General features: G+C 35.2%; 2 protein-coding genes across 6 annotated transcripts in view; both read left to right on the forward strand.

The window, feature by feature from the left end:
• LOC135412298 (elongin-C) overlaps positions 1-13,424 on the forward strand; it is a 137,103-nt gene that overhangs the window by 85,489 nt on the left and 38,190 nt on the right. The window lies entirely within an intron of this gene.
• Positions 1-13,424, forward strand: part of STAU2 (staufen double-stranded RNA binding protein 2) — a 171,313-nt gene that overhangs the window by 16,041 nt on the left and 141,848 nt on the right. For all 5 annotated transcript variants that reach the window (XM_064650685.1, XM_064650678.1, XM_064650692.1 and 2 more), the window contains exons 2-5: positions 3,045-3,252; positions 4,316-4,446; positions 9,021-9,180; positions 11,472-11,607. In XM_064650685.1, coding sequence (XP_064506755.1) covers positions 3,054-3,252; positions 4,316-4,446; positions 9,021-9,180; positions 11,472-11,607 — 626 coding nt within the window. In that variant the 5' untranslated portion in view covers positions 3,045-3,053. The remainder of the gene's footprint in view (positions 1-3,044; positions 3,253-4,315; positions 4,447-9,020; positions 9,181-11,471; positions 11,608-13,424) is intronic.

A 13,424-nucleotide genomic window follows, 5' to 3' on the forward strand; every position in this document is an offset into this window, starting at 1 on the left:
GAGGTGTAGAGGATTTTTGAACTGTATTCATAGTATAATAAATGAACTATCCCTTTTGTGTATGCCAGATTTTTCAAAAATATCCGCATAGAAGATTTAAAATTATTTTGATTATATAACTGCATTTCATCTCTGACCAGCTTAGTGAAATCTCTATCTCTCCCAGGTCCTACATTTTATTATGTAGCAGCGTATTTTATCGTGTACTCTGTGCTTGTGGCTGGAAGACCCCATAGTGTTTTTGCCTCACTGTTTAAAAACAGTACAACACTGGTGTATGTAGATAAGAAAATGTGAAGAGAAGATGGGACATATAGCTTTTGTCCCCTTTTGTCATGACATCAGAGATTAGTTGCTTGATAGTGAGAAAATGACATGACATCACTATGTCAACTGCATTCCCTCTGTTGACTCTACTAGTTGGATTTTTAACTGATTACAAGTTTATTGTCTCCATAGCTCATCCACTTAAGAGTTATTCTTTACAGTTATATTATACATTAATGCCAGAGCGTCTTTGCTTATACAGAATAATTTATGAAATAGTTATAGTTTCTCATAGGAGTTCTGCTGCTTTAGATATATAAGAAATGCCCAGCGCCCAATATCTTAGGATTTTATTCTGATTTCACAGTTGAATTTTCTATGTACTTTACTGTAGGACAAAGGGTGTCTTTTTTCTCAAACTTTATCTTGTTCATTCTTACTGTTCCTTGATACTATCCTCAAACTGATTTTTCTTTTTTATCCTTAATAGTAAAGTATCTATCCTACAATTTCTCCCTTTAGGACATCAATACTATAGAATATAGTATTTTATTTTGTTATTAGTAAGTTCAGATTTCTTGAAGAATAAACTTTCAAAATACTGGAAGCTGAAAGGATAATTCACAACTGGCAGGGCCCAAGACTAGGTGTTCAGTAGTATCTCATACAGAACTATTTGAGTGATGCCTTTCTCATACTCATGTTTATAAGCTAAAATGCTGCAAATACTGTGAGTTTCTTAAACTTCAGTTATTGTGATGATATTTCTTATTATGTTGGTTTCATTTTAAATATGTTTAAAATGTATGGTCTGATTTTTGCCATCGCTAGTTTTGGTGTTTACAATTAAGAAACTTTTTCAATCTATTCTAATCTATATTAATGTATTTTAAAATCAGAATTAAACACACAGTATACCAAAAAATTCTGTAGTTATACACCTTCTCAGTCTTTAACTTAGGCCTTTCTAACAATATTGCTGTATTACATTGCATTTGCTGTGAAGTAACAGTAGGTTTTTTACAGTAAGAATTTAGTCCATATTTTTTGAACCCATAAAGTATTTGAATATATCTCAGCTAACTGCATATGTATTTTTAAAATCCGTGACTATTAATATTTTACTGAAGATTCTTATGCAAAGAGCAAGTGATTGCACCTCAACTTCTTTTTTTTTTTTTACTTTTGCTTTTTCAGAGAATTAAATCAGTTGTCTATCTTTTCTCAGTAATAAAAATGGCATTCCAGTCTGAACCTCTTCTCCAAAGCACAGTCACAGTAATAGGATTTATTATTTTCATTATACGAGTGCAACTGTGCTAAAGGACTTTTACTCTGTAGTGTAATGAGTGATTTGGGATCTTTATGCAGAAATACTGTTCCTCTGAGTAAAGATACTTGGATACTTTTTAATGGATGGGGTGTGGGAGAGGCACAAATACTGATTGTAATCAAAATTTTCTCTATAGTCGTGCTCACTTCAATAAGTCCTTAGTTAAAAAGTTTTTTAGGTGTTGAATGGGATTTTTCCTTCAGAAGAGAGAATTAGCCCAGCAGAAGTGGCAAAGAGCTTAGTGGTAAGGGGGCTGCCTGTGATGGAGGAGAGCTGGGCTCCTTTCCTCCTCTGCCTCAACCAGTGGGATCAGAGCTGCTGCTGGGAGAGGTCCCAGTTCCCCAGAGGCCACTAGTCAGCTGTCATGGGTTTTGTCTCTTTATCCACTCCGTGCAGATCATCTCTTGTGTATGAACCCTAAATAATACAGTCTGTGTCCATGCTACTGAATAAAATATATCATCCTGCTCCTTATGCCAAGAGGAGAAGCCCAAGACTTTTGCCTGGATGAGTGAGAATGACTGGTTCCTTGTTTATTTGAGTGGATTGTCTGGGATGCCTGCTCACCTCTGAACTGCTCCTGTATGGTTTTTGCAGCAGGAGTTTTTACCCAGTGGCAAAAATTTTGCCAAGGGGCATACTCTCAGTGAGTACTATGAAGGAGCACTGCCCTGACCCTGAGTTGTTTATGTGTGTAGACATAACCTGAGAACAGGTATTGGCAATAAGGATACTAATTTGAGAAGATGAAAAGACACAATTAGTACCTGGCATATTCCAGGTAAATGCTTTAGGCATTGGGTTGAAGGCTAGTTTAGGAAGTCCTGACACCTGTGCTAGTAATTTTTATACACGGATTAAAGTACTCCACCTGTTGACTGAATAAGCAGTTATTTTTGTCAGAACTCGCATCTTTGGTGGGTTTTTTTTTCATTTCTTTGCATTTTCTTCTTATATTTTTTTCTCTCTTCTAGTTTGATAAAAGGCAGAAAAAAATAGTGATTTTCTCTTGTGGCCTTATACGATATTTTATATGCACTTTACTGGAAAAACAGTGCAAAAGATTGCTATGGAATTTTGTTGCAATGACAACAAACTTCTCTTTTGAAGAAATTGGCGGGTGTAATCTCATCTGCAGGATGATTATATGGGATTTTATTCTAGAATAATCATTCTTCCTGCTGTATTTCAGGCAGGGTCACCCCATTGTTAAGCAACAGAACCTAGAGCCAGACTGTATGGGTTCTTCTCCAGTGATGTTCTTTGGCTCTGAGCTCTGTTTCTCTGTGCATCCATTTGGAATTAATGTTTGCAGAGGCATGACTTTTGTGGACAGTTTTGTGACCCAGATCCAGGAGCAAAAAAGAAGTGTTGCTAGTATCACTACAGTCGTTTGACATTCAAAATGCAAAGTGCCCTGCTGATAATAATTTGTTTATTGCAGTGACAGGCAATGGCACAAGTTAAGATGCAGACTACAGCAAACCTGTCTGGACCCACCATGTCCCCTATGGTGCTACCCCTGCCAGTTACAACTACAAATACACTGAGTCTGCCATCCTCAATGAATGGATCCATTTCGGAATCAGCTGCCAGCTGTAGCAGTCCTACTGCCAGCCTTGTGGATCCCGCACCTTCTAACAACTCACCAGGTAAGTTGGTCCAGGTATATTTTCTTCAGTGGTCAAATGAATTTTTGATGACTTTTTAATTTTAAAAGATAAATAATTAGGTCCTTAAGGGGATTAAAATTTAAAAAAACCCAAACACCCATAGAAAAATATTTTGGCTAAATAAACTGTTAGTTTTTTTAACTGAGCTCAGACTTACAGTGAAGTGTTGATCAATGATACAAAATCTCAGAAAAGAGCATGTCTATTTTGTCAAATTCTGAGTGTATTCTTTATAGAGAAGTTTTAGTGGTGCAGGAAGGTCTCCAAGTTTATTTCTCTTCCCCAGAACAGAATGTCTTCTGACTGCTTGGCAGTATTTGGTGTTTCCTTTGTAGCCTAATAAATGCTGCAGTTCCTATGCTGGACTGGGTATAAAATGCAGAAATGTTGTTCTAAAAATCTAAACAAGAAATGACTGTGTGTATTAGGGATAAATACAAACCAATTGAAAAAAAAAATTGCAGAAAGTTAAATGGTCTAAAAAAAGCAGAACGAAATCCTTAAAGGGAGAGGAGAAGTGTTCTTTGGGAGTGCTCTGAGACTGACTTCATTTTTGTGAGAAAAGTCTAAAACCCTGGGAAGAATCAGGCAGAAGCAAGTGGGGGCCACAGAGTTTCATCAACTATATTTGTCTCATAACTCTTACACTATCCACTACTGCTTCAAAGTGTTGAGAAACCATTCTGGAAGAGTAGTTAATTCCAAGAACCAGTATACTGCTGACAGTAAACTTTGGTGATGTAGAAGATGTAGAATATGTATAATTTCCCCTACACTGTCATCTGTCATAGGGACATTTTGGAAATAAATATTTGTTGGGGTTTTTTAATTGCATGTATTCAAAATTTTTATTGTAAAATCATAATCACATTCTCATATGATTAATATATAAATGGTATTTAAACATTATATTTAGCATACGTACAAAAATTGTATTTTAGCCAAAGTATTTTCTTTTCTAAGCATGCTGCTTTTGCAAAGCTTTGCGAAGTTGTGAAGAATACATTTCTCCACAAAAACTTTACAGACTCTTTATTTACAGCTCCTCTCCAAGATAACATGGCAAACCCCAAAGAGAAAACTCCAATGTGTCTGGTAAATGAGTTAGCCCGTTTCAATAGAATTCAACCCCAGTATAAGCTTCTGAATGAAAGAGGGCCTGCTCATGCCAAGGTAAGGTCACAGTTCCAGGTGATGAGCCATACCTTAAATGCTGAACAGATAATGTCATGGTTTGGACAAGTGTGCTTGTCACACCCAGCTACATTTCTAGTGTAAGGAGTTTCTTACGGTTCTTTTTGTTTTGTTTTGCTTTTTTTTACACTTTCAGGAAGTATGCCTGTATTTCTGTTTAAGTCCTGTAGATAATTTTGTACCTTACTTTGACTTCCATCTTTGAGTTTCTATTTGTTGGTGTTTATAAAGACCTTGTGAAAGTCTTTTCAGGGTATCACCGCCCTTTCTTAATCTTTATGGAGCATTTACTTTTTAGGCTGGATGAATCTTGCTCCCCAGTCAGCATGCCTTTGGTAACTAGCTACTAGAAACAAACTACCACTTGTTTCATGGTAGTGCAGATGATGACAAAGGTAGTTTGTGTCATGCTTATTGACACAGTTCTGTGTCTATAAAGTCATTACTCAATCTTTGGATCTTCTGTTATATAGCACAAACTTTATTATTATGCAACTTTAAGACATATGGTGATATTAAGACTCCTAATATGGTTATAGTATTAAAGTTTCTGGTGAACTGACAGCAAATTCTGGTCAGTTCTCATATCAATTTGAATATCCAACTTAATAAGTACAAATTAGGTTGCTTTCAGGTGATGAGGAACACAGAGGAATATTCTCATGACATAAAATTTCCTAATATAATTTTGAATTTCCTCCCTGAGTAGGAGCAAACTGGGGGAGGAGAAAAAATCCTGAAAAACTCCAAGAAAGACGCTGGCATAATTAGTAGCTGCTATTTACCTAGTATTTCTAGAGTGGCAAAAGACAGTGGGGTCACGCTGCAGATTAGTAACAGTTTCAGCTCATCATGGGCTAGCTCTCTGCCATTACCCCTTGTTTCTGAGTTGCATATTGTGTTGTCAGTGAGTGCAGAGTTGATGCAAATCACTGACCTGGTCTGGCTGGCATTCCTGAATCTGTTATGCCGGGGGAAATGATGTCAGCAGGTGTGAGGCCACTGAGAATCAGAAAGCTTTTAGGATCCTGCGTTTTAAATGGAAATTTAAGTGCTCTTTCTCTTCCTGGAGACAGTTGGCACCACAGGGTACTTTGGTTGGTTGGTTTTAGGTCGTGGCACATTAAATCTGCTGGGCTTTGTGTAATTTTTTGCTATTGTGTTGTATATTTATTTTTTGTGAAATAAGAAGTGCTTTGGTTGTACCAAAAGGTGTGGTTTTGGCTGTTTACATTTCTCAGCAGTAAAGAAATTTAAGTTATATTACATTCATGTTATACTTAAAATTTTATGAGGACAAGAAATAGTTCACATGTGAGGTGGGAGGCCTCTTCTCCCAGGCAACTGGCGACAGGACAAGAGGACATAGCTTCAAGCTGTGCCAGGGGAGGTTCAAGTTGGACATAATGAAGAATTTTTTTCACTGAGAGAGTGGTTAAGCATTGGAATGGGCTGCCCAGGGAAGTGGTGGATTCACCATCCCCAGAAGTTTTCAAGAAGTGACTGGACACAGCACTTAGTGCTATGGTTTAGTTGATATGATAGTGTTCAGTCAAAGAGTGGACTTGATGATCTAAGAGGTCTTTTCCAACTTTAATGATTTTATATTTGTTACTACTTTTAGAGGAACTAATATAATTTAAGTTACTTGAGTCTGCATTAGCTGCATTTTTGAAAGCCAGATTTTCAAAGGATTTCTTAATTTTTCAGTTTTTCAGTTTACCACATTATTTTTAGTTGCACTCATAGTGGTCAAAAAAATGCAGATATGTGCTCTGTAGACTCAGAAGAATATTGTCTGATTTTGGTCTCTGCAGCAAGAGACAAAAGAGCAAAGGTGATTATAAGATTATGCAGACTTTGACCTATGAAAAGCAGAAAATTTAATATGACTATTAGTAGCTTAATATAATGTCTTGCTAGTATATGATGATATACCTGACTGAATATGTGAAACACAGCTGAATTGGTCCTGGAAAGCATGACCTGGAGGATGTAATGCTGCTGCTGCTCTTTGCCATTTAAGGAGCTTCTCACATTGTTTTCCTCCTACAAAAGCTCTGTTCCTGTCCACTAGTGGTTTTCACGGTTTTCTGAGACATGCTCTACAAGACAGCTGTCTGTGTTGTGACCACAAATGCTAGTAAATTTTTATATCCTTTTTTCTAGTTGTCTCTGGAAAGTAAGTTTTGACAATTGGTGTGAAATGGGAAACTAGAAACAGTGGAGTTGGGAGAGAAGTGGCATGTAGTGACAGTGCAATTAGGGTTTCTAGGAGTCTGCCCTCCAGGTGGATTCTTCATCATAAGAAAAATCAGAAAGTCTTTTTTAGCATAAATGTTTTTGAATATGTTAGTCAGATTACTCATGTCTTTTGTCCTTCTATGTCAGTGTTATTTCAGGACACAAATTTAAAAGAAACAGTGGCAAAAGAAAGTGGATGGTGGTGCAGAGAAGAGGGAAAGGTTAGGTAAGGGATGTAGCACTTCAAAAGGCTGGGAAAAAGGAGAGAGTTTTACATAGAAGAAGTAAGGAGGAAAGAATTGCCAGAGCTAAGAGGGACTGACCTTGCAAACACAGCAGAGTGAAAACAAGCACAACCATGGTGGGCTTTCATTTCTGCTTTCTAGACATGAGATACATTAGGTTTGGTGTAAGGAGTAGAAAATTCCTCAGAAAACTGGTGAGAAATGTCTCTCAGTCAATAGCAGAAGTGTTAGCTCTGGTCTTGCAGGATTTGAAAGTTTTCATTGACTACTCCAGAGTTTGGATTTAGGCAGTTTTATTCCTATAATTAAAGGATGAAACCTACAACTATATGTGGGTTTTTGCAGGAGTTTTTTTGACAGATGGTCTAAGTGAGAAGGTTAGAGTTGACTGCAGAAGTTTATTGAATAAGCCCTTTATTATCTCAAATTCCTGTTTTTTGCTCTAAGCGCTAAGAGGAGAGTTATTAATCATATTTTCATTTAAATTTGAGATTATTCTCCTCCTATAAAAATACTACACTGGTACTTTCCTGAAAAATATAAAACACGTAAACTCCAGATCCAGAAATCAAGTTTCAGTTCTTTTAGTAATAAGGATGTATGTTTGTAGGTAATTTATATAATTATGGGTATTTAGCTCTAATACCCAGTTTAGCTTTCAAGTGGGGGTAGATTTGGCAGATTGCAAAATTAAGAGACTATTTTTCTCTTTCTCCTTGTCTGTGAGGAAATTGTCATGACTGCTGTGGAAAAAAGGACATGGCAGTAGGAACTGTGGTACAGGGACTGGCACTATTCTTCTGAAAATTACAGTAGCCAAACCTGTAATTAAGACACAAATATGTGTTTATAGCATTCAGTTTGAATGTGCATAGGGCTAAGGTGGAAGGCACATACATACTTGTGTTCAAATGCTTGTTTATAAGTATATGCTAAATGAAAATATATGCAATGACACATGTAAAGGCTGCTCACCATGTCCATCTCTAAGTACCTGGTCCTGGATCTAGCAAGTTTAAATAATTAAAAAATCACAGAGCTGTCAAAATGAAAATTTTACTTTATATCCTGCTCATACTAATATGTAGCTTTTTTTATGTTGCCTCAAGTAAGTTGGTCTGTTTTCTGAGGTGAGTGTATCTTAGTTTACTGTGTTTATCTGACTATTAAGTTCTGTCTTATATCTAGGGAATTTATATGGCAAATATATTGAGTTCTTAGCCTTTCTCCTCTTGTTCTTAGATGTTCAAATTTAGACAAAACATGTATGTATAATACAGAAGACAGATTCTATTTAATATCTTAAATATGCATTGAGTTTTATCTGCACAATTTGCACAGCATAGGTACTATTTGAAATAATCCTCTATCCCAGATTTTGAAATACATGTTTTTTATCTGTTAGTCTGTATCTGAACTCTTGATGTTTCCGGTTCCTGTCCTCACTATTGATTTTACATTACGAACTGCAGTTGCATTAAAAAAAGATAATATTTATTTTCTTTGTTACTCTATTTTTTTGAATGTATTTGAGTTGTGACTCTTGCCCTAACAATATGCATTATTTTTAGAAATCAGGTCGTGTGAGAAATTCTTTCACTGTGTAACACTATTTGGCCCAAATTTTCTGCTACCTTGAGGAGTGTGCAATCATTTATACCCATTCATAATTATTACAAAATTACTTTTTTTTTTCCTCAGTGGCATGTTTAGTACCTATTTTCTACAGGTAAAGTGACAAAACATCTTCAAATGTATGAAAAAATGTGCTCTAAGGTGACCTGTATATAGTCTTCCAAGAGCAGAGGATGAGTTTGCATTATTATTACTTGGTTTAAATATTATTTTGTTCTTTGATAGCTGACATTAGCATTATGCTATTTAACTTTGTAATTTGAAAGGCCAAATGTTGCCCACTGATAGGGTCTCACTGATCTTTGGAAGAATCAGATGCATTATCTGGGAGTTGAATCCAATGAAAAGAGAGCATGGAAGTTTTTATACAGGTTGGTCTAATCCACATTGATAATCTTGCCAGTGTTTACCTGTTCTTTGTCTTTGAAGATGTTCACAGTGCAGCTGACTCTTGGAGAACAGACATGGGAAGCTGAAGGAAGCAGTATTAAAAAGGCCCAACATGCTGCTGCTAGCAAAGCACTGAATGAAACTACCCTTCCCAAACCAACGCCTAGACCACCCAAAAATAATGTAAACAATAATCCAGGTATGACAATTTCCTCTGTGTGTTAAATCTTGTTAAAGTATTGGGATATTATACCACTAATAAGTAATTTTAACAATGTATTTAAATTTGGAGGATGAGAATCAACATTGCCATCTTAGAGGTATGATAGGATTATGCAGAATTTCTAGTGAGTTTTCATAGGAGAATTTTTAATGTTCATGCCTAAAATAGTTGAACTGTAGGGGAGTATATTATTTAGATAATGCTCAGATGTATACAAAGTGATTGTATATGATCAACAGTAAACAGAAAATGAGACTGAATTGGCTGTTATTACCATAGTAAAACATATTTCCCAAGGAGTTATTTTAGCTAATTTTCCAATGACATTGGAAATTTTATCCAGTCCAATCCTGTAAAGTTGCATCTGTGGTGTAAACAAAAGGCTAGGATTTGGCATGAGAACGTTGACAGGTATTTTCCTGCATTGTGAGTTTTCCTTCATAGCAACCTGTTCTTTCAAAAAGCTCACAGATGGCATTAGAAACTGTTTCAATAATAGAAAGAATATATACTGGTTGAGTTGTTACCTGTGGGTTGCCTTCAATGCATATAAAACCTTTCTAGGTACACATCTCATCTACATGCTTAGTATCTGTTCTGTCTTGTTTGATAAAATAAAATATTAATAACTTTTATTTCAGACTAATAGAAAGCAAATGGTGAGGGGAAAAACGTCGTATTTCCTTTTTTGTTTGTTTGGTTTTTACACTCCTTTCCCCTCTGCTTTTTCCTCTACTCCCTTTTTCCCTTTTTATTTCCCTCTGCCCTTCCCCCCATTTTAAAAACAGTTTTCTTCAATCACTTTCTTAAAGTTGAGTAATTTTGCAGTTAATCTTCTCCATGATGGAAAAAAAAGTAGGAGTAAGTTTCCTTTAGAACTTGTGAGTATTATCCTGAGTATTAGCTATGAAGGATTGTTTTAGAGTGGCGTGGTAGTATTCTCTTGCTCCTTTGGAGATTAGTACACTGTTTCTTCAGGCCCAAGACAGTGGTTTTGCCCTGTGTCCTTCACAATCACTGTGACTTCAGCTGTTTAGAAAGCAGAACGCTCAGACCTCTATGAAAAGGGATCCTGAGTTTGATTCTTGACATTGCAGAGTATTATTCATCTTCTAGAGTTTTTTTAGCTTTGAGCATATTCTTAAAGGGAAAATCTGATAAGAAGAGAAACAGACTTTAAGAGAATTCATTAAAAAATTGTGTCATTTAGCACTGTAGTTTTGCTCCAAGAAAGGTGCATTTTATATGCACAGCTGTCTTCTCATCAGAATAACATTTTGCATTTTTATTATGAAGTTGAATTTATAGTAATTTCTTGCTTTGGAAAATATAAGAATTGTTGTTGATAGAAGTTTTTGAATAAGTATTGCATAAACATTTTCATCATTTGGCATATAAAGCCTCAATGGCAGACTGGAAAATTAGTCATAGGTGTTTTAAGGGTAGATTTATTTGAATCCCTTATGAAAATATTTTCAGAAATATTAACTCCTTTTTGTTGGAATGCACATTTAGCTCATTTAGGATTTTTTTACAACAGTGCAAGTGGGGATTACTGTAGCCGAACTTTGTATTAAAAAAAAAAAGAAAAAAGTAGTAGAAGTAGAGTGTAGCTTTTTATTTGATATTTTTGAAAGGATGCAGTGGGCGAGTACTGGCTGCCTTCTACTTTTGTATTCTGTCACCAGTAGATGGCTGTAGCTGCACTGATTTCCAGTAGCTGTGTTTCAGTCTGTTAGATCATTCCTATTAGATTTTTAGTTTTTAGGTGTAGTTTTAAGTTTTCAAGTCTTGCAAATAACACATTTTTTCTAACTTGTAAGATTCCTGAATGACTGCATTTTACATTGTGCTTGTTTCAATGACTCTTTGCCCTATTTGTGGTTTTATTTAATGGTATTCAGCAGAATTTTTATTTTTATAATTCTTTCAGAAAGTGTCATAATGTATTATAAGTACTTTGGAAAAGTGCATAACCAGCTTGGTTGTTACACTGACTTTCTCATTCATATGTGAAGATTAATCCACCTGAACTGCATAGAGAATGCACTGAGATGTCTAATTGTTCTTTTTTGTTGCTTGTGATTAAATTGGGATCTATATTCCCATCTTTTAGGGAAATTGAAATGTCTTTTTTGTTACTTCTTTTTAATTACGAGTAAAAAAATATAATGTAGCTATTGCTTTGCAGATTAACTCAGTCCTGCTCTTGAGTTTTTCAATTTTTCTGGTTTAAGTGCCTTACTTAAACTGTTTGGTTTTTGCAGGCAGTATAACTCCAACTGTGGAGCTGAATGGTCTGGCGATGAAAAGAGGAGAGCCTGCCATCTACAGGCCATTGGATCCAAAGCCAATTCCCAATTACAGAGCAAATTATAATTTCCGGGGCATGTACAATCAGAGGTTTGTACTTTTTCTATTATTTGATTTTTTTTTTAATCTGTATCATAATGTTCTAAATATTCATGAACTTTCTAGGTTATTTCAGAGTGAAAATAAATTAAGATTTTGCTGAGGAGGGTCTCTGCAGTCTAATTTAGAAACATACATAATCATCTCCTAAAAGAAGATGGGTGCCCTAAGTTCGTCGCAAGGAATAAAGACATGTAAAGCCCAGTGCTTTTATTTGTTTAATATGCGTACTGGAATTACATTCTACAGCCATGACAGTGAGAAGACAGAGCACTTTGCTTTCCTTTGCAGTGGTGTCATGTGATTAGAATTTGTATCATTGAAAATAAAGCACTCTTTTCTTACAAATTGGATATAAAATTGGAAGAGCTGCATTTTGAAAATTGGCTTGAAACTGTTCTCAGGTTTCTGGGTTTTTTGACTGCTCTTCTTGATCTCATTTCCTTCGTCCTCACTGTTTGATTAGGAAAAATCCTGTATTTTGCAGTTTAGAAATGTATAATCAGAGCTATGTTAATTTGCATCTGAAGAACTTCTTTCTCTGAGATAAGTTTTTTTGCCATATTTCCTTACTTATCCACAGAAGAACTGTATTGGATGAAGTGTTTTAGAGCTCCAAAAGTGAGACCAAGTATGATCTGTAAAATAAGAGAAAGCAAAACAATACAAATCAGAACGTTCTAATCACGTTTAATCTGTGAAGAATGGTGCCTTTCTTATAAAGCTTTGCTTAATGAATTTCCTGTTCATTTTTATGCATCTCATAATTATCAAAAAGAATGAGGTTATAAACTCTGATTTGGTTTGGTTCAAAATTACTCTTTTATTAGAAATTGAATCTACAGCAATCTTTAAAAATTAAGGAGTTTAAAATGAAAAAGCAGCGTTTCAGATTTGGCTAAGGAAAATATTTCAGTTGACTTAATTCTATTTTGCTTTTCCCCAGATTTTTAAATCATGTAACTTGGTTAGTGTAGGGATTTAACATTTCATTCTGGGTTGTTTTGTTTGTTGTTGTTTTTTTTTCTTTTTTCTTTTTTTTTTTTTTGGTTGTTGGTGGGTTTTTTTGTTTAGTTAGTTGGTTGTGGTTTTTATTTATAGCAGCAATACCTAGAACTGTATTATTCTGGAATATATAATAACCAGGAAGAATAATATAACCTGGAAGAAAACCCTTTCATTACGCTACAGAACACTGCTTGATAATTGTATCACTTGTGTTATATTTCTAGTCACTTCTGGCCTGAGTCTCTGCTTACATATGTCATGGTTTAAAAAGCTAATTATGGTTCTTGAAATTAGTTTTGTTAATATTTAGAAATCATTTATTTGAATTGCTTTTATAGTGAGACTAGTTTGACTAACAGATATAAATGCTAGACTGGAAAAAATGCAAGTTAGTTAAAGGCATAAAATGGGGAATTCTGGAATTTGAACTTAGTTATGGAAGGATATTTGTGGAAGTAGAGCCTCAAAACACTCAGTAGTTACTAACTCTTAATATTTTATTTCTTTTCATAGAAAATTACTAGTATGTCTATTTCAATCTATAAGTTTGCTTCTTTGGAAACTTTGTTTCATGAGAGGTGTGTTTCCGTGTTAGAGTAAAATGATACGTGAACTTTATTTTTCTGGTTGCATTAGGTAGCCAAGGGTCTTAGATTTTTCTGATCACAAAAAAAACCAGGCTCGGTAAGACAGAAGGCCAGAAACTCTGCTTGCCTGCCTGCTTCATTGTGCTTATTTGAGTGCAGTTGCCCATGCAGGATGGCTAATAATACTGTCTAGTAAATTGATACAAAACAAAA

Source organism: Pseudopipra pipra, chromosome 1 (genome assembly GCF_036250125.1).
Source record: "Pseudopipra pipra isolate bDixPip1 chromosome 1, bDixPip1.hap1, whole genome shotgun sequence".
NCBI classification, from domain to species: Eukaryota; Metazoa; Chordata; class Aves; order Passeriformes; family Pipridae; genus Pseudopipra; species Pseudopipra pipra.